The following is a 22,907-nucleotide window of genomic DNA, read 5'->3' on the forward strand; positions in this document are numbered from 1 at the left end:
AAACAATTTAAAGGGATATTTCAACATTTTGGCAAATTCGGCCATTGCCATAATAGTCTTGAGAGTAGGTTCGGGTACCTTTAATTGTCGGTGCAAGCTGTTTTGAGATGGGCGGAGCAGAGACGTGAGCTGCTCAGAGCTACGCTACGGAGGCTAATGGGATTTCTTGGTTTCCCTCATCAAACTCATCGAATACACAATCCCACAACTCCAAAACGCACATTCACCACGCTATTAGATAATAATGGAACGTATGAGACAGAGTTGTTTTTAAGATAAATGCAAAGCTGGTGTTGTGCCGAAAAGAGACTGCTTGCCGAAAAACTGCCTCCGATGGAAACGCGCATCAATGGCTTTGCATGAATTTACCTAGAAAACAACTCTGTCTTGTAACGTTCCGTTATTATCTCATAGCGTGGTGAATGTGCAGGTCACAACTTGACCACGAGAGCATTTTGGAGTTGTTGGATTGTGTATTTTGAAATGTTGAAATATCCCTTTAATACAGTAGTACATCAGGCCAGTGCTACACACACACACACTTAAACAGAGAGGAGAGTTATATTCATGGTTTTATTGCATTACATCACCAAAACTTTCATAAATGGAAATATAACAAGAGATATGTTGTGCTCTAACAACAATTATTTGCTTGCTGAAAACTGAAAAGCATTTGACACAACGATGCTGAATGGAAATTCCATTAATACATTTATGTAAAACGTTAAAGCTATTTACTACTGTACTTAGACAGCAGTTGAGCTTGACATTTCTTCTTAAGCAGGTCCTGCACCAAAACACCGATTAGCATTTTGGACCATCAGTTCCCAGCCCCCTAATCATTTTAATGGCTTGGATTTATGTATTGCTTTTCACGGTACCCAAAGAGCTCTAGAGAAACCATGATTCATTCATATACATTGATACCAGTGGTGGTAAGCTACATCTGAAGCCACAGCTGCCCAGCCCCTAAAGGGTCATGAAGCAGCAAGAAATACAAATCTCACACAGATAATGATCATGTAGGTATCAGATGTGTTGTGCTAATCTGCTTTCTTCTTACTGTTTAATCCTGTGTTGTTATATTTTTCAGCAATTATTCAAATGAAGTGTTCTGTAGAAGAAAGATCACACAGGTGAGGAACCACTGAGTCAAACTAGGCTTTCAAATTACACACAGACCAACTGCTCACTTACATTATCCTTTCCTACATACAAACCAGATCAATAACCACAGCATGACTTTCTACCAGCTGTTTTCCCTCTGAAGACACCACACACACACACTTACACAGCGCATCAAAAAAATCTACAGGCTTCTGTTACTCTCAGCTTGACTGCAGCTGTAAAACGTACAATTGTGATTAAGGCACAACAGGACATTTACAGAATGGCACTGAGCTTCTACATTATGGTCCATATATCTAAATCAGTTTCAACAGAACTTATAAAACTAAAGTGATTTTTTTTAAAGCCTTACAGGCTTAAGGCTAGCAGCATTAGCCTTGAACTAATTCCATGACAAGAGCAAAACTAACAATGCGCTCCCTACACTCTGCAGCAGCTCTGCATGACTTTGGCTTCAGCGCTCTGAGATATTAAATATATTGAATAAGACAGATATTCTGTCTCTTCTATTCATTCTGTCTATTTTGAAGAGACAATTTGAAGCTTTATTGATGCCCCTCAGTTGTAACAAAACATCGGACAATTACTAAATATAAATGCAAATAAATCTGGATTTTGTGCAGAGAAGCATCTTGGAAACTGGCTTTGAAGTTATCATGTATCTTCATGGGCCACATCCCAGTCACCATTCCTTGGTGTTGTGTTGTCTGACAGCAGAAAATATTGTAAAATGGGACATCTTTATTGGGAATTGGGCTGTATACTATTATGTGAGCTTAGAGAGGCAAACAGATGAAAGGCTGAAACTGACTTAGCACAATACAAACATAACGCATTGATGTCAGTTGTTTACAACTACTCTACATCGGCTTTCAACAATCTCCTAATTGTGCACATTGACCAGACACAGCTGGTCTATACACCAGCTGTGATCATGTTTATTTTCACAGTCAGCCTAGAAATGTGCCATATGTACAATTTACATCTTCATACACTGAAATATGCATGTTAACATTTCTGATATAGCATATATTCTGGTATAATTTAATAGTTTTTTTTTTATTTTATCTATGACATTTTATCCTTTATATTATGTTTTTATGAGTATGCACATCAGAGTATCACTAGTCCAACTAGTCTCAAGCTGAAAAGACCTTGAAACATCAGTTCTTCTTTGTGAGCTTCATCGTGGATTGGAAAAAGACGGTAGATATGAAACAGGTGTGACATAAACATCCAGTGGAGTGGATGTATATGTGCAGATGGACCCAGGGTGTTTGGAAATGACTTCTCTCGTGTGTACGTTGAGTATCAGGGATCAGGCGTCGTCTTCTTCACATAGTGCCTCAGATACTGGATGGCTGACAGCGCGCTCACGTTCGCCAGTAGAGCTGAACAGGATTTCATATCATCAGGAGTTAAACACAGTTCTTCATGTTCAAGACTTACAGCAACTGAAAACTGTCTCCAGTAAAAGGTACTTCTAAGTTACAGTTAAAGCAAATTGCTACCAAGAAGGTCAATGACTGTTGAGATTATTTTCATCATCAATTCATTTTCATTATTTGAATATACAGTGATTAGGCTTAACATTATGACCACTGAGGTGAAGTGAATAACAGTCAGTAACACTTCATCATGGCACCTGTTACTAGGGTTGGGGAGACTTAAACTACATGTAGTTGAACTACATAGCTTAACTACAATTTGCTGTAACTTGCTGGGAGTTAAACTACATTCATATTTTGTGCCTCATCAAGTATTTCAACTACTTTTTGGGTCATTTACAAACTTGAAAAAAAAATTTGGCCAATAACATGAAATTTTCTTTATATATAATAAAAGTATCTATATAATATAAATTTTATTTTACCATTATTGTGTTCCAGAACTTTCTTTCTTCTTATTTTCTTATGTTTATTATTATTACTTATATATGTGTGTATGCATATGTATTTTTTTTGTCATTTATTCACTTTCATTTTATTTTATTTATAATAATAATAATGGCTTACATTTATATAGCGCTTTTCCCAACACCCAAAGTGCTTTACAGAAACCATTATTCATTCATACCACATTCACCCCAGTGGTGGTCAGCTACGTCTGTAGCCACAGCTGCCCTGGAGCAGACTGATGGAAGCATGGCTGCCTTTTTTTTTTTTTTTACCTGCTTTTGCTTTTTTACGCCCATGTGTTGAATATCTGTTCCATAATATTTTAATGTAATTTTTAACTTCTTGGAGAGGCTCAGGAATTATGTTCTCAGACATTTTGATATTGTATTTCAGACTTGCTGAATAATAAGTATTACATTCATACCTGCTTTCCAGGTGTCGGCAGCCTCTGGATCAGAAGATCTCAGGACCCAGGATGCGAAGGCGATGCAGACCAGACACATATCGGCCTGCTTCAGTGTGGAGAAGACGCCTTCTTGTCCTGTAAGAGACAGAAACATCCAGAAAGGTGGATTTCATTCAATTCAGCAGGTGTTTGTTTTTGTTGTCTTTTATATGCAACAGTGTATAAGAGAGCTCTGACTTACTCGTTGTCTGTACATTTCCCAGAATGCTCTGCTGCAGTGCTAGCTCCCTGAACATCTGAGAAGGATCTGAGGAGCCTCCTCCCTGCGTGAGGACACCGACCGGTGGATCCTGTCTCTCTGTCCTCTCAGCCTGGACTGGAAACACCCAGGCGCCGGACCTTCGGCACCAGATGCTCCCTTTGTCGTGGAAACGGATCTTCCGCATGGACAGAAAACTCCGGCTCCAGCTGCGAGGCCCGCCTGCAGACGCCCCGTGTCCACCCTGGATGAAAGCGCGCGAGACCACTCTGATGGGAGAGAAGCCGTCCACGTCCTCCTCCGCCTTGTAGTCGGCGCTCAAGAAAACATAGTTTGGTGTTGGGAATGTGAGATCTCTGAGCTTAGGAGGGGAACAAGAGAAGATAGGGATGGGTTCCTCCTCTCGGCACCGGGAATCATGGAGGGAAAAGAAGGACATTTCATTCCTGAACGTACAAAGAGGATAGTCAAAGACTGGAGCCACCGAGATGTCCTCTGGACTGTAGAGAGCCACACACCCTGGCTCCATCTTTGCTTTATTCTCTGTGAAAAAGTACTCAAACACTTGTGGGAAGGATATCTGATAAAGTTCATCCAGTATGTCTAGGTTGGGTAGGAACGGCGCTGGGATGAGTGTTTCCAGACAATCACTCACTTCCAGGACCATGTCTTCCTCTTTCTTCCTGAGAAGGAGGCTGCTGATGTCATTACTAAACGTTTGAGTTAAATCCTCATGAAGAAGAGCTTGTACGTCGCGCATACTTTTTATTTTCCTACTAGGCCATGCATTTTTGGTCAAAGCATCTAACTCCTGATCCTCAAAACACTCTCCTTCAAAGTCCTCCACAGGTACAGGTGTCTCTTTTCCGTCAGAGCTGGTGGACTCTTCCTCCTCCTCCTCCTGTGATGAAAAAGGAGAGTCGTTAGTCCTTCGTAGGTTTTTGAAATGAGGATCGGGACTAGGGTTCCTACTGGCGCCAATAAACTGCCAGTACTCCTCTTCAAAATCTGATGTGGAAAACTCACAGCTTGAGCGATCTGGCTTGGATTCATCGGTCTGTGTGAAATAGTCTGAGTCGGCGGCGTCTGACGCATCCATCAGACCACCATCCGGCGAGTTGTCCTTTGCCGTGTGAATCAGAGCGCCCTGACTCACCGGAGAATCATCTCTGCTCGCCGTTCCTGTCTCTTGCGTCTCCCAGGGAGGCGTGCTTTTACCCATTCTCAGCTGCAGGATGTCATTTATCGTCAGTTTTTCCATTTCGTCCCAGAAGGCGGAAATGGCGTAGACGGGCTGAGCGCGGCCTGAGGCTTTGGCGTACGCCTCTGGGTCGTCGGCCACAGAGCGAGGTGTCGAGGTTGAATCGGGGACGGGGTCGAGATGACCGAGCTGATCTCCTGAAGAGCCACCGGAGGCTAGAATATTCGGTGTGTCTTCTTGAAGTCCAGGTGTGTGTGTTTGCAGGTGGAGGGCCACGTTATGTGTGTTATAATCGCATGCGGAGTCGTCGTCATCATCTGGCATCTTGTTTGCTCTTGGACCAGCAGATGGAAACTCAGCGTCCAGAGCTACAGGTTGGTAGTTCTCCACCAGAAGGTGCTGAGTCTCCTCCAGGGATTCAGCAGCAGATAAATAGTTTTCAGAGTCGTAACTGTGACTGGAGAAGAACTCCGCGCCTTCATCCGCCTCCTCTGACTCGGCACCTTCCACCTGCTTGGACTTTGGTGTGAAGCTGGCGTGGTACGTGGAAGCTGGTTCCTCTCTGTGTTTGTCCTTTGTGGGCTCGGTGGTGTTTCCTTTGGGGGAATGAGAGATCACCGTGACTTCGGACACATTGTCCTCTTCACCAGAATCTGTGTTTATTATTTGCCCTCCTGACTTTTGAATCTCCATGTCATGGTTTGTTTGGACGAACCCCTCGGCGCCCCTCCCTCCCCTGGATTCCCGTTTCTCTTTGTTTATCTTCATGTGGCTGTGACTGTCTTTACAGGCTTTTTTTTGCCTCCTTTTTTTTTTCACGGAGCTGGCCTTGGCCCGCTGCCGTGCAGGACTCTCATTCACTGTGACGAACCAGCGCTCCTTTTCCGCTCTTGGAGCAACACTGCTCACAGCCCCGTCCGTCCTGAGGGTCTCATTCACATTTAGACCTGTTTGGGGGCTTGGTGGATCAGGTTCATTTCTGGAATCATCTACTAGTGTTTGCAGATCTCCCTCCTCCTCTCTCTGCTCTTTAGAAACTCCTGAACACTCTGTACCAGTTTGCTCTGTGTTTCTAATGTCACCCGTCTCCTCTTCATCGTCTTCAGCCGTCTTCTCATGCGGTGAGAGTGTGTCCACCTGTGTGACACTGTCTTCTCCTCCCTCAGTCAGCTTCATGTAGCTCTCTTCTGCTCCATCACTCGTCACCTCGGGGCTCTGCTGGTTCTCCTGCTGCTCCTGACCTGGTGTTTCTGATTCTTCTGCGTCGCTGAGGCTCAGGTTGTCCGGGCAGGCCAGCGACGCCTGCAGCAGACAGCACTCTTCACTCTCATCATAGAAGCTGCTCCAGTCGAACTCCGCAATGTGCATGCTGTGATCTAAATCATCCATTTTGATATGTCACATGCTCTTCAACCTGAAGACAAGCAGACGAAATATAAAGGTGAGTGACCACAGATTCAGGTGTGTAGAGCGCCACATTATGTAATAACATCACATTTTGTAAAATATGCCACATTTTGTAATAAAATTCTTGAACGCAATATGTAATAAACTTTGCAGCATTTTATAAGCTGTTACATAATGCACCAAATTATTATGTTTTCTATATAAAATAAAAAGGTGCAACACTCACATTTTGTAATAACTAATGCAATATATAACAACTTATTACAGAATGCAGCAAAGTTTATTACCTATTGGGTTTAAGAATTTTATCACAAAATGTGGTAGATTATTACAAAATATGGTGTTAATACATCATCAGGGGGAAATGTATTACATTATTACAAGATGCAACTTTACATAATGTGGAGCTACAAGGTGTTTTATGCTTATACAATGAGGTCAGCAGTCTTCTCCATGATGGTGTGACTACTGAACCAGACTAAGAGATAGGACACAGACAAAGAAGACAACATTTAAATACCTGTCTGCACAGGCAAAATTAGGGATATCATATCACCATTATCAAATATTATTATTATTAGCATTAAATAAGTGTGTGATTAGTAGATCTGACATAACACCACAAGGCTCCTATGACCTTAAAGCCAACCACCTGCTGTCTGTGGCTGGGAGGAGCACTGGGTGCTTCACAAGGGGAGTCCCTCCTCCCACCTTGTTCACTTTGCTGAAGTGTGATTGGCTAAGGGCCACCTAAACAAAACAACATGTCAGCTGTGAGGAACGTTTACAACTTAACTGAGACCAACATCACACACAGCACAGGTGCATCTGAATAAAGTAGAATATGATGGAGGTCAGCAGTCTTCTCCATGATAGTGGAGCTACTGAACCAGACTAAGAGACCATTTAAAGGCTCAGGAAACCTTTGCAGGCGTTAATCAGCTGATGAGAGTGTGACACAATACAATAGTGAACTTTTTACAACATTCTAATGTTTTTAGATATTGAATTTTGTCTTTTCATTAATTGTAAGCAATCATTACAATTAAAAGAAATAAAGACATGAAATATTTCAGTCTGTGTTGAGTCTGTAGGTTTGTTGCAGTTTGTAAACAACATTGAAATTGGGCCCCTTCACTCGCGCTCAACTGCTCACTCACGCCCTACCCCTGACAGCAGTTGCCATGTTCTACTGCTGTTCTCATTGAACCCTTCTCCACTTCGTCCTTCACAGTTCTCGTTTGAATATTTACTCCAACCAAAGACAGAGACTGGATGCCATCAAGCCGGGAAAAATGGTGGTTAAACACTTAGCAGTGAGGAAAAGGACTTATATCATTTGCTCCAGTCACTATGTTTTATGCAAGTTCACAGCGCCACACACCCGACTTAACCGGCGCTCTGTCATTGGCTGGGGAAACCTCAGCGACTCCCCGCCCAGAAAAGTCCTGACTACACCAAAACATCAAAATACAGCAGGCTCTGCAGACACAGTCACCGCCACACATGAGTAGAAGCCCATAGGTGATGATGAAGCAGGAAATTTAGTTTTTTAGGAAAATCCTCCGCACTCTACCTTTAACTTTTCCATGATATTCTGATTTATTGTGATGCACCTGTAGTTGAAGTTGCATCAACAGATTGGAGTTAAATATAGAGCGCCAGAAGCTTAACATTGCTGAAACAACTGTGGAGAAAACAAACAGTGTCTGTATTAGTTTGAAAGCGTTCATAGGGACGATCTCAGAGAGCAGCAGCAGCAGCAGCAGCAGCAGCAGCAGCAGCAGCAGCAGCAGTACTAATGCACCTCGCTCACAGGCTCCATAACAGGCCCCAAAATACTCCTCAGGCCTGCTCTTAGAAAACATGTCATATGACCTGATATGAAAGATTCAGATGTCCAGTGTCAGGGAACAACTCAGCGTATTGGCTCAACAGACACACTCGAAGTAAACAGAATGAAACCGATGTCAGACTCAGATTACATAAACACAGGAACATGATCGTATTGCAAACTGTGCCACCTGTAATAATTCCACAATGCTTATGTTTTATTTTCATATTTTGCTCTATTGTTTTAGCTTTATGGTCAAATGTATATTTACATTTCATTAAGTTTCATCTTAATGAATGTTGTTGTGATTAAATTATTTCTCTCTCTCTCTCTGCCCTGCTTCAAAGTCATTTAAGGTCTTGTACTTTCTACTGTATCAAGACACAGAACAAAAAGCACATCCCGCTCAGTGGATCACTGTGACTGTGTTCCTGTCGTAAACAGGCACCTACCTGCTGCACAGGGACCAGACGTCCAGGAGGAAGGTGTCAGTGCTTCTTCCCCAGCAGCAGCATTTCAGCTCTGATGTGACTCTGTCCTTGCATAAGTCAGAATGGGGCATTGCACTCAGCTGTTATAAATAGAGGAGTATGTCCAGTCACATGGAGATCCTGGTCAAACGTCCTTCCCTACACCAGCAGAGGTGTGACATTTCAGCAACCTAAAGTACAAGCCCTCTAACATTCATCAGAGGTAGGATCATTTATCAGACAACAGGTACTCACACACCTGTTGATAGTTTAAATTTAGCCTATATTGTATTCTATTTTTAAAGTCACGTTTTTCAATGCAGTCCTTCATAGTTTACTGCTCGAGTTTAACAAATTACATTTTAAACATTAAACATTTTAATTAGAAATTGTGATAAATCTATTATCACAAATATTTAAAGGGTAATAATCATTTTAAATACTTAGTAGTAGTTTCAAAACATACCTGTCCTAGTTTATATACAGTACATTTTACTGTTTATGTCGGTCTATGTAGGAAGGTTTTAGTTTGTTAAATCCATCATTAAGCAAAAACAGTCTTGTGATCTTGGACTGCAGCATCAGTTTCTACATAAACACATGCTCCTTAGCTGACAACTGCAGCATCAAGACTTACTGTGGTGTATTACTGGTAGTTTCTCTTTAATATACCATACCATACCAACTTTATTTATAAAGCACTTTAAAAACCCAGTGGACCAAAGTGCTGTACAAAATTACACATAAAATATACAATCGGCATAAGACACAAAAGGTCCTACATAAAACGAAACAGAATAAAACCAATACAAATAAAATGCATTAAAATAACACTATACAAAACCAATAAAACAATTTAAAACATAGCGCATAAGTAAAAATTAGTCAAAAATAAATAAATAATAGCAAATTAAAAGACATCAATTTAAACGTAATCAAAGGCCATGGAGAACATGGCCTTTACTTTTGTTAAAATTTAAAAAATTGAGTGCCATCCAGGCCTTTAGGTCATTAAGACATTTAAAAAGTGATTTCAAAGAAGACGCATTTTTCTTTTTGAGGGGCAAGTAAATCTGGCAATCATCTGCATAGCAGTGGAAGGATATACCATGTTTGCGTAAGATGGACCCCAGTGGGAGCAGATATAATGAGAACAGAAGAGGGCCTAGGACCGAACCTTGTGGTACGCCACATAGGAGGGTCGCACAAGAAGACATGAAGTCGCCAATGTTGACACAGAAGGTTTGGTCTGCTAAGTACGATCGGAACCACTCCAGTGCAGAACCCCTAATACCCACCCAGTGATATTAAAATTTTGTGGTCCACTGTATCAAACACTGCCGTTAAATCTAAAAGCACAAGAATGACACCAGAGTCGGTAGCTAAAAATATATCATTAAAAACTCTCAGTAGGGCTGATTCTGTGCTGTGGAGATTTTTAAAACCAGATTGGAATATTTTGAGAATGTTGTGTTCTTCCAGAAAGGCCATTAATTGACTATACACTATCTTCTCAAGGATTTTTGAAAGAAATGGCAGTTTAGAGAATAGCAGAGCAGGGGACCAAGATGGAGGGGTTTAATATGGATAAAGATATTCTTGGGTGGTGGTGAAAATAAAGGCATGTATTAACTTCATTTCTGATGATGTGAACAATCAAGATAAATTTATTTCCTTTTTATTATAGAATTTTCACTGATATGAGCTAATCAGTCCACCTACTAGAGCATCTGTCAAAATGAGTGAAATTTGTGTTGGTTAAGAAATGTAATTCATGTTAACTTGTGGCATTTAAAGAGGAAATAACAATGTGACAGTTCATCCAGCTGCACAGACGGTGACAGTGATTATGGAAAGGTGCTTTATTCCTGAAAACAATACATACATCCTCAGAACATTCTTCATGGCATTGAAACTAGAATATGTCCATCATTACAAAAACAAAACATCATTTGTATTAAAACAATATGTACATGTATTCACCTTGTCCTCACAACAACAGACATGAAGCGAAGAGGGGAACATATATGGAATGATCACTGCCTCGTTTATGGTTCATTTCATTTGGAGATGGAAATAACATTTTACAGACTTAGTGTTTTCAAGATATAAAAATATATGAAGTAACATACGACGAAGCAAATAAAACTTGGGTAACTAGCCTTGGTTTCAAATTGTGCACAGTAAAGGCCACTGGATATTCTCCAAATACCCAATTACTCATCATCTCCACGTTCAAATGTTGCACAGCTGCATTTAAAGCTCATAATGGCACAGTAATCACAGTAATGGCAAAGAGTAAAAGCCATTTTCTTCAGACAACATTTGGCAAAGGTAATAGTAGTCAAGTAATGTTAACAATGCAACAACACTGTTGCCAGTTATACAAGAGAATGATCTCAATCACACTTGATGGCAACAAGTTATGTATCATGAGCATTCGTAAAGTCAGGTCAGACATTAGCTGTTGACCTCAGATGAATAAAGTGCAGGAGGAATCGAAAATCAAATTGAACTTCGTAGAACAAATCGAGCATTTTAAAAGGTTTAGAACGTCCAGGGAGAAACCATGATGGTTTGTCGAATGTTACCTCTGTCAGTGTGAGTGGCTCTGCTGTGGAATGTAATAAATAATGCTTTCAACTGTTATACTTGATTTGTTGTGAAATACATTCACCTTCGTTGAGCTCACAGAAATAATAAATACAAACGCAACAATAAAAATACAAAGTGAAACAAACAGTCATCAACACAACACCTATAGAAACTCATTATGTCCCGGTCCACCAGAGGAAATCTGATGCTATCAAACACATTATTTATTCTGTTGGCCCAACTTTAAACCACTAAAATTCAGTGCACTGTTACAAAATACAAAATAAATACCACACATGTAAAAAAAAAAAAAAAAAAGCTTGGTCGCTAGTTTGATTCCTTATGATGCCGTGGACCTGCTGCTAATAAGATCAGCCAACATGAGACGACTGATACCAGTCTAATGTCTGTCAGTTAAAAAGCCAGAGGGCGTTAGCTTAGCTTAACTTAGCATAATATCAGCTAAGTAGCAGGAAACACGGTCACAATCCCCCCTTCCTGTGTTTTGGCAGAGCATTATGATGTCACAGTCAAGTTTGACTTTGACCATTGGGGCATAAAGCATCATCACCTCATCTTTGGGTCCAATTAGACCTCTGATTAAAGGGATATATTTCAACATTTTGGGCAGATTCGAATTGTGTCATAATTAGTGTTTCACACGAGGCAATCGTAGGGTTTCACATTCAAGAGGCCGGTAATGTGTTTTGTGTCGTCACCTTGACCTGAGTATTGATGAGCTGTGACGTCAGCAGGTCTGCTCTCAGTCAAATCAAAACTTAAGAAAAACTACTTCCTGTTAGATGTTGTGAGTGTGACTAATTGGATCTTCATTTTTTAAAATATTTTTTCTGTTCCCAATGCAGTGGCTCTGTCTAAATCTGTGTGTGTGGGGGATGAACACACACAACAGACCCTACTCTTTACCACGACAGCAGAGAGAACCACACATTCAAAATCAGAGTGAGATTTTTTTTCTACCTAAGGGAAGAGACAGGAGCCGTCTAAGAAAACTTCCGGTGACAGTCAAAGAAATCTAAAGGTCACAACAGACCAGCTTATAAATCAGTGCAGGGGAATGTTGGTGGTGCAAGCTGTAGCATCGAGTGGTATCAGTCTTCTCATCTAACTCGTGGCCTCCAGAGCCAACATTTCCCTAAATGTCAAACTATTCCTTCAACAGACAGATCCACACGCTCATTAAAACACAACACACACACACACACAGTCATACAGCTGATAAAAACTTCATCCTGACAGTGCTTAAACTTAAAAAAGAAAAGAAAAAAAAGAAGTGACCTTGACTGCTGAATATTTTCACCACAACAGGGTCACAGGGTGAAGACACACACACACACCGACCTCTGATGTTTCAAATATTAGAGAAATACTGATGATATTTTCCTGGAACATTTTAGTCGTCAAGAGTCTGCGTACTCTGCGTAAGAAAAAAACAAACTAATAAACAAAGTTGAAGTTACAGTTACATTTGGCCACATCTGTACAAGTCAACTGGTCTTTCTTCACAGTAGATAATAAGACAATAATCTACTATCATTCCTGAGCTTTCTCTCCTACCTGCCCCCACCCGTCCTCCTACACATTATACACTTGAGTGGTGGATGTGGTGAGAACGGTGGCACTGTTGTTCGCTGTCGATGTCGCCGACGGCCGCTCCCTTCTGACGTATCTTGGCTTCCTCACTTTAAAAGAAAGACACAAAACACAAAACATATTATATGTGAGAAAGACACGAAGAGACCGGCGCTGTAGAGCTAACTTCTAATATGTTTATTGCTTTACAAACTTTTTAAAACAGCTGCAAATATCCAGGAGATTTTTTTTTTCATACAGTCTTGTTATAACTGCAGCAGTTGCCGAAGATGTAAGAGAATAAAATGACATCAGAGCACTGGGTCATGTTTTGACTGCGTAGCATTACTCAATGGCTGCACAGCTCTATAACCGGTTCTGCAAGGTCAGAGAGGTAGCTGACAAACAGAGACAGTGTTGTCGTATTACCTGATGAAGACGGGATCATGACAGCCTGAAAAAAAACAAAAACAGAGAAGTTATGAGAAACATTTAGAAATTAAGGTTTTTTTCTTTCCTAAAGTATTTGACTACTCTAAATTTAGATTTTCTGATTTATTTTTACACATATAAACAAACTAATGCTGATTGTTTGTGTACTAAGACCACTTGTAAAATGATAATGGTTGTTGAATTACTCCTGTTGTAAAAGTGGATGCAAGGAAATAAATAAATAAATAAATAAATACTGTTTTCAATTATTGTTACAGTGGACAGAATCACAGCCTCTACACGAGTCTCTGAATGTACTGTAGTGTTCCATTAGTAATAAACAAACAATAAAATGACTTACCGTCTCACTTGGTTGGAAAATGAAGGCTGTAAAAGCACAAACAAAATGTTACATGTGAGTTTACTGACATAATACTCCATGTTCTTTGTCCAATGTTCACGTGCATGCTTTATTAAGCAGGGTTAAAGCAGAAGTAAGTGATCCGGTCGTTTTCGCTAATGCTGCGTTCCAGGCAGGCTTTTGAAATCGTAAATTACAGCTTCAAGTCACAACTTACGACTTTGTAGCGTTCCAGGCAACCCACTCATGTTTTTCCGACCTGTTTTACCTGTGAAAAGTCACTATAACAGCCACTCGTAACTTCCGACCCGTGAACTCGCACCAGATCAAACTGGTACGACTTCACAGGTCGGAAAAACAGGAGTTACGAGTTTCCTTGAACGCACCATAACAGTCCTCGTCCCTACGTCGCCACATTCACGGCGTCCCTTGGCTGCACACACAGCCCTGCATGCCGTTCTCTCTCCTCATTGGATAAAAACTGTAGGATACGATAAATGTTTTCTCCTCGGCTCAGAGCAGAGCAGAGTGACTGACAGACCCGTGTTTCGGTTCAAACACTCTATGTAAGTGATTGCTGTCGGAAGATATAAATATTTAAGACTTATATTAACACAAATATATCACTTACTTCTGCTTTAAGTGGGTGTGGTGGGTGAGCAGGAGCTGTACAGCCTCATACTTCAGGTGCATATTTCAGTGCTTACCCTTGTTGCGGCGGTAGAAGATGCCCGGCAGCCTGTTGGAGCGTTTGAGGTAGAAAAAGGAGGCGACAGAGAGGATCAGGAACAGGCTGATCAACAGTGTTCCCAGAAGAAGGGAGGCTGCCACACCTGGCCCTCCTGCTCAAAAGTACAAGACAAAACAGTTAAGGATAATGTCCACGTCACACATTCTGCTCTCTTTATCTAATATTTCAAACTACTCACAGTAAGTGAAGGCTACACTAGACTTTCAAACTGGCTCAGTGATCTTTAAAGGGATATTTCAACATTTTGGCAAATTCGCCTATTGCCATAATCCCTATAGTCTTAGGAGTAGGTTCATTACCCTTAATTGTGGTGCAAGCCATTTTTAGATCAGCGGGGCAGAGACGTGAGCTCTGCACGGCGCACTGTACTTTCGCATTTCCCTCATCAAATACACAAATTTGAAATAACACAAATGAAATAATCATGTAACTTTACGAGACAGAGTTGTTTTGGAGGCAAATGCATAGCCAGAACTACATCCCAGGCATGGCTGCTGGGTGGAGTGACTTCAAAAGCGCAAGTAGTTCTGAGTATTTGCTTCATGCGTCGTAATGTTAATGTGGCGAATGTGCAGGTCACAACTTGTCCACGAGAGCATTTTGGAGCTGTTGGATTGTGAATTTAGTTTGATGAGGGAAACGTGGAAATACCATGAGTCTTAGTTGCGTTAGCGGAGCAGCTCGCGTCTCTGCCCTGACGTTTTAAAAACAATGACAATTAAAGGTAATGAACCTACTCCTAAAACTATAGGGATCATGGCAATAGGCACATTTGCCAAAATGTTGAAATATCCCTTTAAACCTAGTACTACTAGTTTTTCTAATAATTTCAACATATGACAGTAAAGGTAAAACATAACTAGTAAATCAGTGGCTGTAGATATATCTTACCAATTTTAGGAATAACAGTAGTTACAGTTGTATGATTCTTCCGCTCCACTGTATCATCTAATGTGGACAGAAAAAAACATGCAAATTCAAAAAAAATTGAAAATAAAAACAACATACACATGCCCAAAATATTGAGATTTTAATTTCTACAGAACAGTGAGTGAGCAGCTCCTCCTTACTGTAGGTGCAGACTGTTATGTTCTCCTCAGATGCTGAGTCACAGACTATACAAACAGTATTGCCGTTCTCAAGGACGCGTAAGAAGCAGCCTGAAAGATTCAAAAGAAGAATATATTCCACATCATTTCATTAAATTTTCGATGTACCGTAATGTGTTCATCACTTTAAGTACAGCTTGAAAAAATTAACAAACCAATGGCGACAGCAGCTGTTTATTTTCCAAAACCTATCTGTCATACTTTCTCTTTAATTTTGAGGAGTACAGATCAAAAGAAACTGACCAGACAATGCTTGAACTGCATCACTTATAATCTGTCCTTGGCTCTTCCATGTAGATTTTTTATTTTTATTTTTTACAATGCATCAGCGTTGTTCTGTTTTTCATTGGTTCATGGATGGATGTCCTTTATAGTTCTCCGATATGGTTAGTGGTAAAAACGCCCAGAAACTGGTCAACAGTGACCAGAATATTCTTTCACTTCCACAAATCTCAAAGTGGTGATAAGTTAATTAATTTAAAAACTCTCAGTGATGTTCTGCATATATAGCTGATGACCTCAACGACAGTCATTCAGTGATTCATTAACACCCGCATTACCTGGTTCACAGCGAGTGTCGTTTGAACATGAACTGTTGACTCTCTGTTTGTCACCGCAGCACTCCAGGGGGGTTGGATGTAAGGCCTGTGAACGCAACAGCACAGACTGTCAAATCAGCGTAGCCACACACACACACACACACACACACACACACACACACACACACACACACACACACACACACACACACACACACACACACACACACACACACACACACACACCGTTAGCATTCATGCTCTTACCTTAGTTACAGGTGTCTCAGGTCTGATCAGAATCACAACAGCAGCCAAGACCAGCAGGAATGACAGAGCCATAATCGAACCCTTGGAGATCAAACAGACTAGAATTACCCATAATGGCCAAACACCGTTATGACGCGGCACATGGTGGAACACATAGATATATAGCTAGCTATGGTGGAACAGACCTTCAGCCATTAATACCACAGCAAACAGGATATAATCAAACAAGATTCAAACTGACAGCTGGTCAGATGCAATCATACTCTTTTATCAAATGTGTACAGTTCAATGAGAACTTATTCATAGGCTATAATTTAATTTAGTGGACACTGTCCCTTGTTGAAATGACAGGTATTATATTAACTTAATAATAATACATTTATTTATCAAGTGCTTTACATCAAAGTGCTGTATAAATTGATGTAAACAAAGACAAAAAACATAAAAAACTGCAAGCAGCTCACAAGCAGAAACATACACTACACCAAAAAACACAAGGCACACTTGAAACAGGACATCACTGATGAAAAAGACTCACATACAACAGTGAATAGATGGGTCTTAAGCTTTGATTTAAAAACCTCAATCAAACAGGCCTGCTGCTGCCAGTTTGTCTTATTCTGCTAATATAATAAAAAGGGTTTTTTGGTACCAAAAAATACAATAAACATGTCTATTGTCTACACTAAAAATTAGGTAATCAAAGGGACAGTTTGTTCATGTTATCAACTCTTGAACATTGTATTAACATATTTTACAAAGTCTTAAAGGGTACTAAGACATATTAAGAGTTTAGACAAGTACTGCAAGGCTATGTCACTTGTGAATTACTTCTATAAAGTCCACATAAAAGGTTTACCTCCAAATATGTTACAAAACAAACTGCACCCTAACTTAGCTGGTATCACACAATACATCTGACAAGTCCAGTCCTCTCTGAGGCTGGGGCCAGTAACAAGAACAAAGACTGTTTGCTTTGCTGAAGGGTCCGTCCAGTGTCACCCACAATCACGAGAACTTCCATATTCATGAAGAGGCAGTGTTCAATAAGAGTGATTGTACTGGGGTTCACAGATTTTACACTTTGTTTTTGTTTTTCCACTGCGGAGAAACTCGTTCAGGGGGCAGAAGCAGCAACACGCAGCTCCTCAACACGTTCATACCTTTTCACATAACGTTACCGACTATAATGGTCCAGAGACTAGTGACACAGCCGAGGTGTTTAGCTAGCTAGCACCTGTCACCGGGATGAAGTTGAACCGTGAGTGTGGCCGCAGTCAGTCAGCGTTTAAATGACCATGTCAGCGTTAGAGAGACACATGCACTAAGCTGTCTGGATCTGTTTCACATTATCGCACACGTTTACAACCACAGACCGAGGCACCTGCACAGCGCTGAACGTAGAGACACAAAAAGTTCACTCACCAGCCAAACACCAGGCTGTGGCCCTGTCCAGACTCCTAGGTGTGGTGTGTTTTCAACGTCAGCTCCGTCCTCCGCCGAGATATCACAAGACAGTCACTTATATTTGTTGGCAGATTTGTCATCAGCACAGCACACACCCCTGGAGGACAGACACAGATAATCATGCAGCCCCGTAGCTCGCAGCTACTGCTACTCATTAGGAATATATACTTCCGGGTACGATTTTCAAAATAAAACCCCGACTGTTTCACATGTGTTTTCTCTCTCTTTACAATACAAATAATGCAGGCAAGTAGGCTACAACACACCTGCAAAAACCATCGCTTTCATAAAGGTTGATGAAGAATGTTTTTTTGTTTGTTTTATGGAAATAGTTTTGGAGGAGTGGGACCACTGACTATATACTTTACTTTACACATTAGTGGGGTGGAGATCCAAAAGTTATTTGTCCATATCTCTTTTGCTGTCAATAAATATTATAGGCAGATAAATGTAAATACATGTTAATAACTAGACTATGTTACTTGCAGCTATAAGTGCAAAATGAGTATGAATAAAAAAACATTATAATTAAATTGCATACAAGGATAACAACTATTCAATTCGTCAAAAAAAAATCAATTCGTCAAAAAAACTATTCAAACTAAACTAAACTAAACTAAACTATTCAATTCGTCAAAAAAAAATTCTGGGACGTCAAAAATATCAGAAGACTGAAGAGAAAATAGGCATGTTGACAATGACAGTGTTGTTTATGCACAACAGAGTGGCATTGAATATGCTTCCTACATTAATGCCATTGCAATGTGAATGAAAATGGCTTGAATTAAAAAGGGTTAGGTTTGGGTTTTCAAATTAAGAATATTAATATTCTTTGGCCCAGATGGCTAAATATGCAGGTACTATTGACCTTATTGCTTGTTTTGAATAAACATACAAAATATTGTATTGTTGTCCTAAAAATAAGAAATAATACTCCTGCAATACTTGACTTCATCTACAATAGGAGGAGCACAGGAACTGCCAATAAGGAGGAATGTAGGGTAGCCTACAACTGAAGATACTGGATTTACTTCACCCCACGACCCTGCATGGGTACAGTCACCCGGGTCCGTGTACGAAGTATAATTCAATTGCGTTGTTCACTTTGAACCATGAGAAATGTCATTTTTAGGGGTATTTCCTATTTCATTGACGTAAGACGTACAACGCAATTCAGCGCACCGAAGTGCCCCCTTGTTCCTTTCTCCAACTTGTACAATGAAAATTGAAAAAGGAAGTCGAGAGCCGGAACCAGCCTTCAAAATAAAAGTTCCGCGTTTTGAAGCATGTTGGCTACAGCGCCGGACAATTTAAAAGAAAAAAAAAAAACCCCGAAACGAATTAAATACAAACTCACAACAAATCGCCTAAACGATTATCATTTCATAAATGATATAAAGTGATATTTCGGCTACTTCCCCCACAACTATCAGATCCCTGGGGATTTTCACAATAAGGGCACTGGATCGCACTGAGATGCTGTCAACGACGTGAGGTGAGTGAGTCAAACTTTGTTGTGGTTGATGACTTCATCACTGCTTCACTCATGAAGTAGGTCACACGTTATGTTGTTTTTAATTTTTTCGACCTAACTTCTCCAACCAGTGTTTAAGTTGTTGACCTGTAGCTAACGGTTAGCTCCAGAAGATAATCAACGCTAGCAATGCTAATTGTTTACAGGTAAACTAGCTAGCGGTTGTAGCTACGGTAAGTAACAGCTGTTGGATGCTAACGTTACGTCTTTTGTTATTATCAGCTCTTTAACGCCACCTCATTTGAATATTTTCTTCTCTAAGTCTGTGAGAAATGTCCTCATTTATGGTAGAAGTGAATAAATACGCGTTTTTGATTTATTAAATGCTAGTTGTGTTCACAACTGTGTAACATAACTTATTACCAGCATCATGTTTGTCCACGCAGACTACTAAGCAGTCTAAACTAAGTCTAAATGAAATATGAAATGTCATGTTTGTCTCTATTTGGCAGATGTGGGTCCACCGTGAGCTGATGCATGAACTCATCCTATGACAGCACCAGGATCAGCTTGAAAACAGCTTGTAAGTTGAGAGTAACCAGTGAGTAGAGTCCATCATTTAGACACATTTTTAGGGCATTTTGATCATCACATTTCCACGGACATGACTCCCTGTCATCATTTCATCAATTTATAATGTTTAAAGTTTGAATTCAGTGGGGAAGCTTTTAGTCTTCTTCTTTGATGTGGTGCATTTGTGTGGCAGCGTTATAGCGCCACGCCAGCTCCACACAGGCCTGGCACAATACTACAGTGTTTTGAGTCGTGTATACACAGTCTGAAAGACCTCATCATTCCTTACTGTCCTACCAGAGCACTCCGCTCCCAGAATACAGGTCTGTTAGTGACTTCCAGTATCTCTAAAACAGACTGGGAGGTAGAGCCTTCAGTGACCGGGCTCCTTTACTGTGGAACCAGCTCTCTCCATGGGTCAAAGAGGCAGTCAGACACTCTAGCTACATTTAAGTCTAGACTTAAGACCCTCCTCTATGACAGAGCTTGTAGTTAGAGCTGGTTCGGGTAGCTCTGAACCATTTTATAGCTACACAGCTACAGTATAGGCTTAGACTGCTGGGGGACACATCATGTTACAGGAAGCCCTCTCCTCTCCTCTCTTTTTGTGTTGTCATTATCTGTTGTACTTTGGCCTTGGTCTTACACCCTCTCTGTGTTTTCCACAGATTTCTCTAGAGCTCCACCTGCAGCGCCTGCTTTCCTCTGCCCCTACACCAACCAGCCTGCCCATCAGTACTCCTGCTCTCCTGTGGATGGAGTGTCACTCACCTCAGATGCTTTTGAAGGAGCTTCAACATGTCTGCTTTCTGAGTCCCAAACTGTACCTACTAAGAATGGCTTTCACAGCGAAACACAGCCTGCTTTCTAGTGCAAAGGATAGTACTAAGACACAGACATGCTGGGTGCTAGGATTTTACAAATGTTGAACAATTAATAAATTAATTTTGAATTTATATTACCTCCAGAACTTCCATTGGCTCACAACTCCTAATCACATTCAGTTCAAAGTCCTTCTCCTCACCTTCAAAGCCCTCCAGAACCAGGCCCCATCCTACCTCACTGACCTTGTTGGACCATCACACCCCTCCCACTGCCTCCGCTCCTCCTCCCAGTACCAAGCACAAAACCTGGGGTTACAAAGCCTTCTCCATCGCTGCCCCCTCCCTTTTGAACTCTCTCCCCAACACATCCGTGACTGTACAGACTGAAATGCTCTCAAATATTTGCTCAAAACCCACCTTTTCAAACTTGCTTTTTATTTTTAAGTGTAATAAGCTTCTGTGTTTCATTGTTCATGTATTGATCATCTTCTTTGTTGTATTTATTTCATGTATTCTTTTATCTTGTTTGTTTTACTATGTAAAGGTGACTTTGAGTAAATAAATAAATAAATAGAATGTTTTTATTATTTTTATTAATCAGTGATTGACACAGTGCTTCAGACAAGAGGCTCATGAGGTCAGCAGAAACAATCATAGGGTCACACTACCCATCTACTTCAGAGTTGGCACAACAATGCTGTTTGTCAAGTGCAGAAGCATCATTAGAGACTCCTCTCACCTTTTGAACAGCCTCTCCCAACTCCTTCCATCTGATCAGAGATATTGCAGTTGGAGACGCAGTACTTTAAGACTCAAGTTATAGTATGTAAAGTGTCTGATGACAATAAAGAGAACCTTCACTTTAACCATAACACATCATAACTTAATTCTTCTGTAGCAAAAGAGTTCGAGACAGGCACCACACAGTTTAAAGCATGACAAGATATCTCATATGTGTGAACAATTGTAAAAAAAAAAGAAGTAAGAAATCCAATGCATTTTGAGTGTACAGCAATATGAACAAAGGCTCCCGCACACTGTCTTTACTTGCATAGGTTTATTAAACAACGTTTCGGTCCCGAGACCTTTGTCAGGTTCACAAGGACGGTCTCAGGACCAAATGTTGTTTAATGAACCTATGCAAGTGAAGACAGTGTGCGGGAGCCTTTGTTCATGTTTCTCAACCACACAGGTCTTCTCCGACGCACCTGTCCGTCTGTGCCGGTGTGCATGAGTTTCAGCTCAGCTTTGAGTGTACAGCAATAGAAGTTATAGTTGTAGTAGGGTACATTGATTCATTTTCATATGTAAACACTGCCTTTTAATTTACTGGATGATGATAAGAGAAGATATGGTTATTCTTTGTCCAGTGCCCAGATGAAACATGCACAGTAGCTCATACGGGTCAAAATCAAACAAAAATCAAAGTCATCATAAATCATTGTGGTATTTTTGTTGTTTGTATTCATCAGTGATGGTGTACACAACATGGCCTAATTCTGTCAGTAAAGCAATGCAACAGTTCTTGAAGATGAGATCATTTTACTTGTGCAATTGTCCCCTTTCTTGCCACACTGAAAAGCCTATCATAATGCTAAATGTCTCCAATAATTGGAGGGTGCTATAAAATATCCACTAACCTAAAGAAATGGTGTGTTGTAGGATGGGTACATACTGTTATGAATCATGGGTGGTAATTAAATGAAATACATTTACAGTAAATTGATGTATAAATGTATTACAATAAGTGACAAGATGCTAAGAAATCTGAATAATAAGTCTGTTATACAGCCTCTCCAGTGCAGGTCAGTGAGGTTAGGACTGAGCAAAGTTTCATGCTTCATACTGTAGTTGTAAAAAATAAAATGTCAGTACAATGCAGTTAACAAACACATCAGAGTCAGGTTGTGAGTTCCAACTTACAACATTTAATTCATGAACACAATGCATCAAAACAATAGAAAGTAACTCATTTCCAAAAACAAGAAGAAGAAGAAAAAAAAAAAAAAAGATTCAGTAAGTTCCCCTGATGACTTGCATGCTTCTGACTGGATGGGGCCTGGTTCTGGAGGGCTTTGAAGGTGAGGAGAAGGACTTTGAACTGAATGTGATAAGGAGTTGTGAGCCAATGGAAGTTCTGGAGGTAATATAAATTCAAAATTAATTTATTAATTGTTCAACATTTGTAAAATCCTAGCACCCAGCATGTCTGTGTCTTAGTACTATCCTTTGCACTAGAAAGCAGGCTGTGTTTCGCTGTGAAAGCCATTCTTAGTAGGTACAGTTTGGGACTCAGAAAGCAGACATGTTGAAGCTCCT

The 22,907-nt window shown here is 40.5% G+C and overlaps 2 protein-coding genes across 2 annotated transcripts; both read right to left on the reverse strand.

Annotated features, from left to right (window-relative positions):
• Positions 1-1,047: 1,047 nt before the first annotated feature.
• On the reverse strand, positions 1,048-8,691 carry perm1b (PPARGC1 and ESRR induced regulator, muscle 1b). The gene is made up of 4 exons (XM_083972177.1): positions 8,586-8,691; positions 3,674-6,306; positions 3,451-3,567; positions 1,048-2,519 (listed from the first exon to the last, which is right to left on the reverse strand). Exons 2-4 carry the CDS (start codon positions 6,279-6,281, stop codon positions 2,440-2,442), a joined length of 2,805 nt encoding a protein of 934 aa, XP_083828303.1. The 5' UTR covers positions 6,282-6,306; positions 8,586-8,691; the 3' UTR covers positions 1,048-2,439.
• A 3,279-nt stretch (positions 8,692-11,970) lies between these two features.
• Positions 11,971-17,804, reverse strand: cUnh1orf159 (chromosome Un C1orf159 homolog). The gene is made up of 9 exons (XM_083971672.1): positions 17,676-17,804; positions 16,251-16,331; positions 16,005-16,089; positions 15,406-15,495; positions 15,227-15,283; positions 14,292-14,426; positions 13,585-13,610; positions 13,221-13,245; positions 11,971-12,901 (listed from the first exon to the last, which is right to left on the reverse strand). Exons 2-9 carry the CDS (start codon positions 16,320-16,322, stop codon positions 12,795-12,797), a joined length of 597 nt encoding a protein of 198 aa, XP_083827798.1. The 5' UTR covers positions 16,323-16,331; positions 17,676-17,804; the 3' UTR covers positions 11,971-12,794.
• Between the last annotated feature and the right edge of the window lie 5,103 nt (positions 17,805-22,907).

Source organism: Trachurus trachurus (genome assembly GCF_905171665.1).
Source record: "Trachurus trachurus genome assembly, chromosome: 5".
Classification (NCBI taxonomy): Eukaryota; Metazoa; Chordata; class Actinopteri; order Carangiformes; family Carangidae; genus Trachurus; species Trachurus trachurus.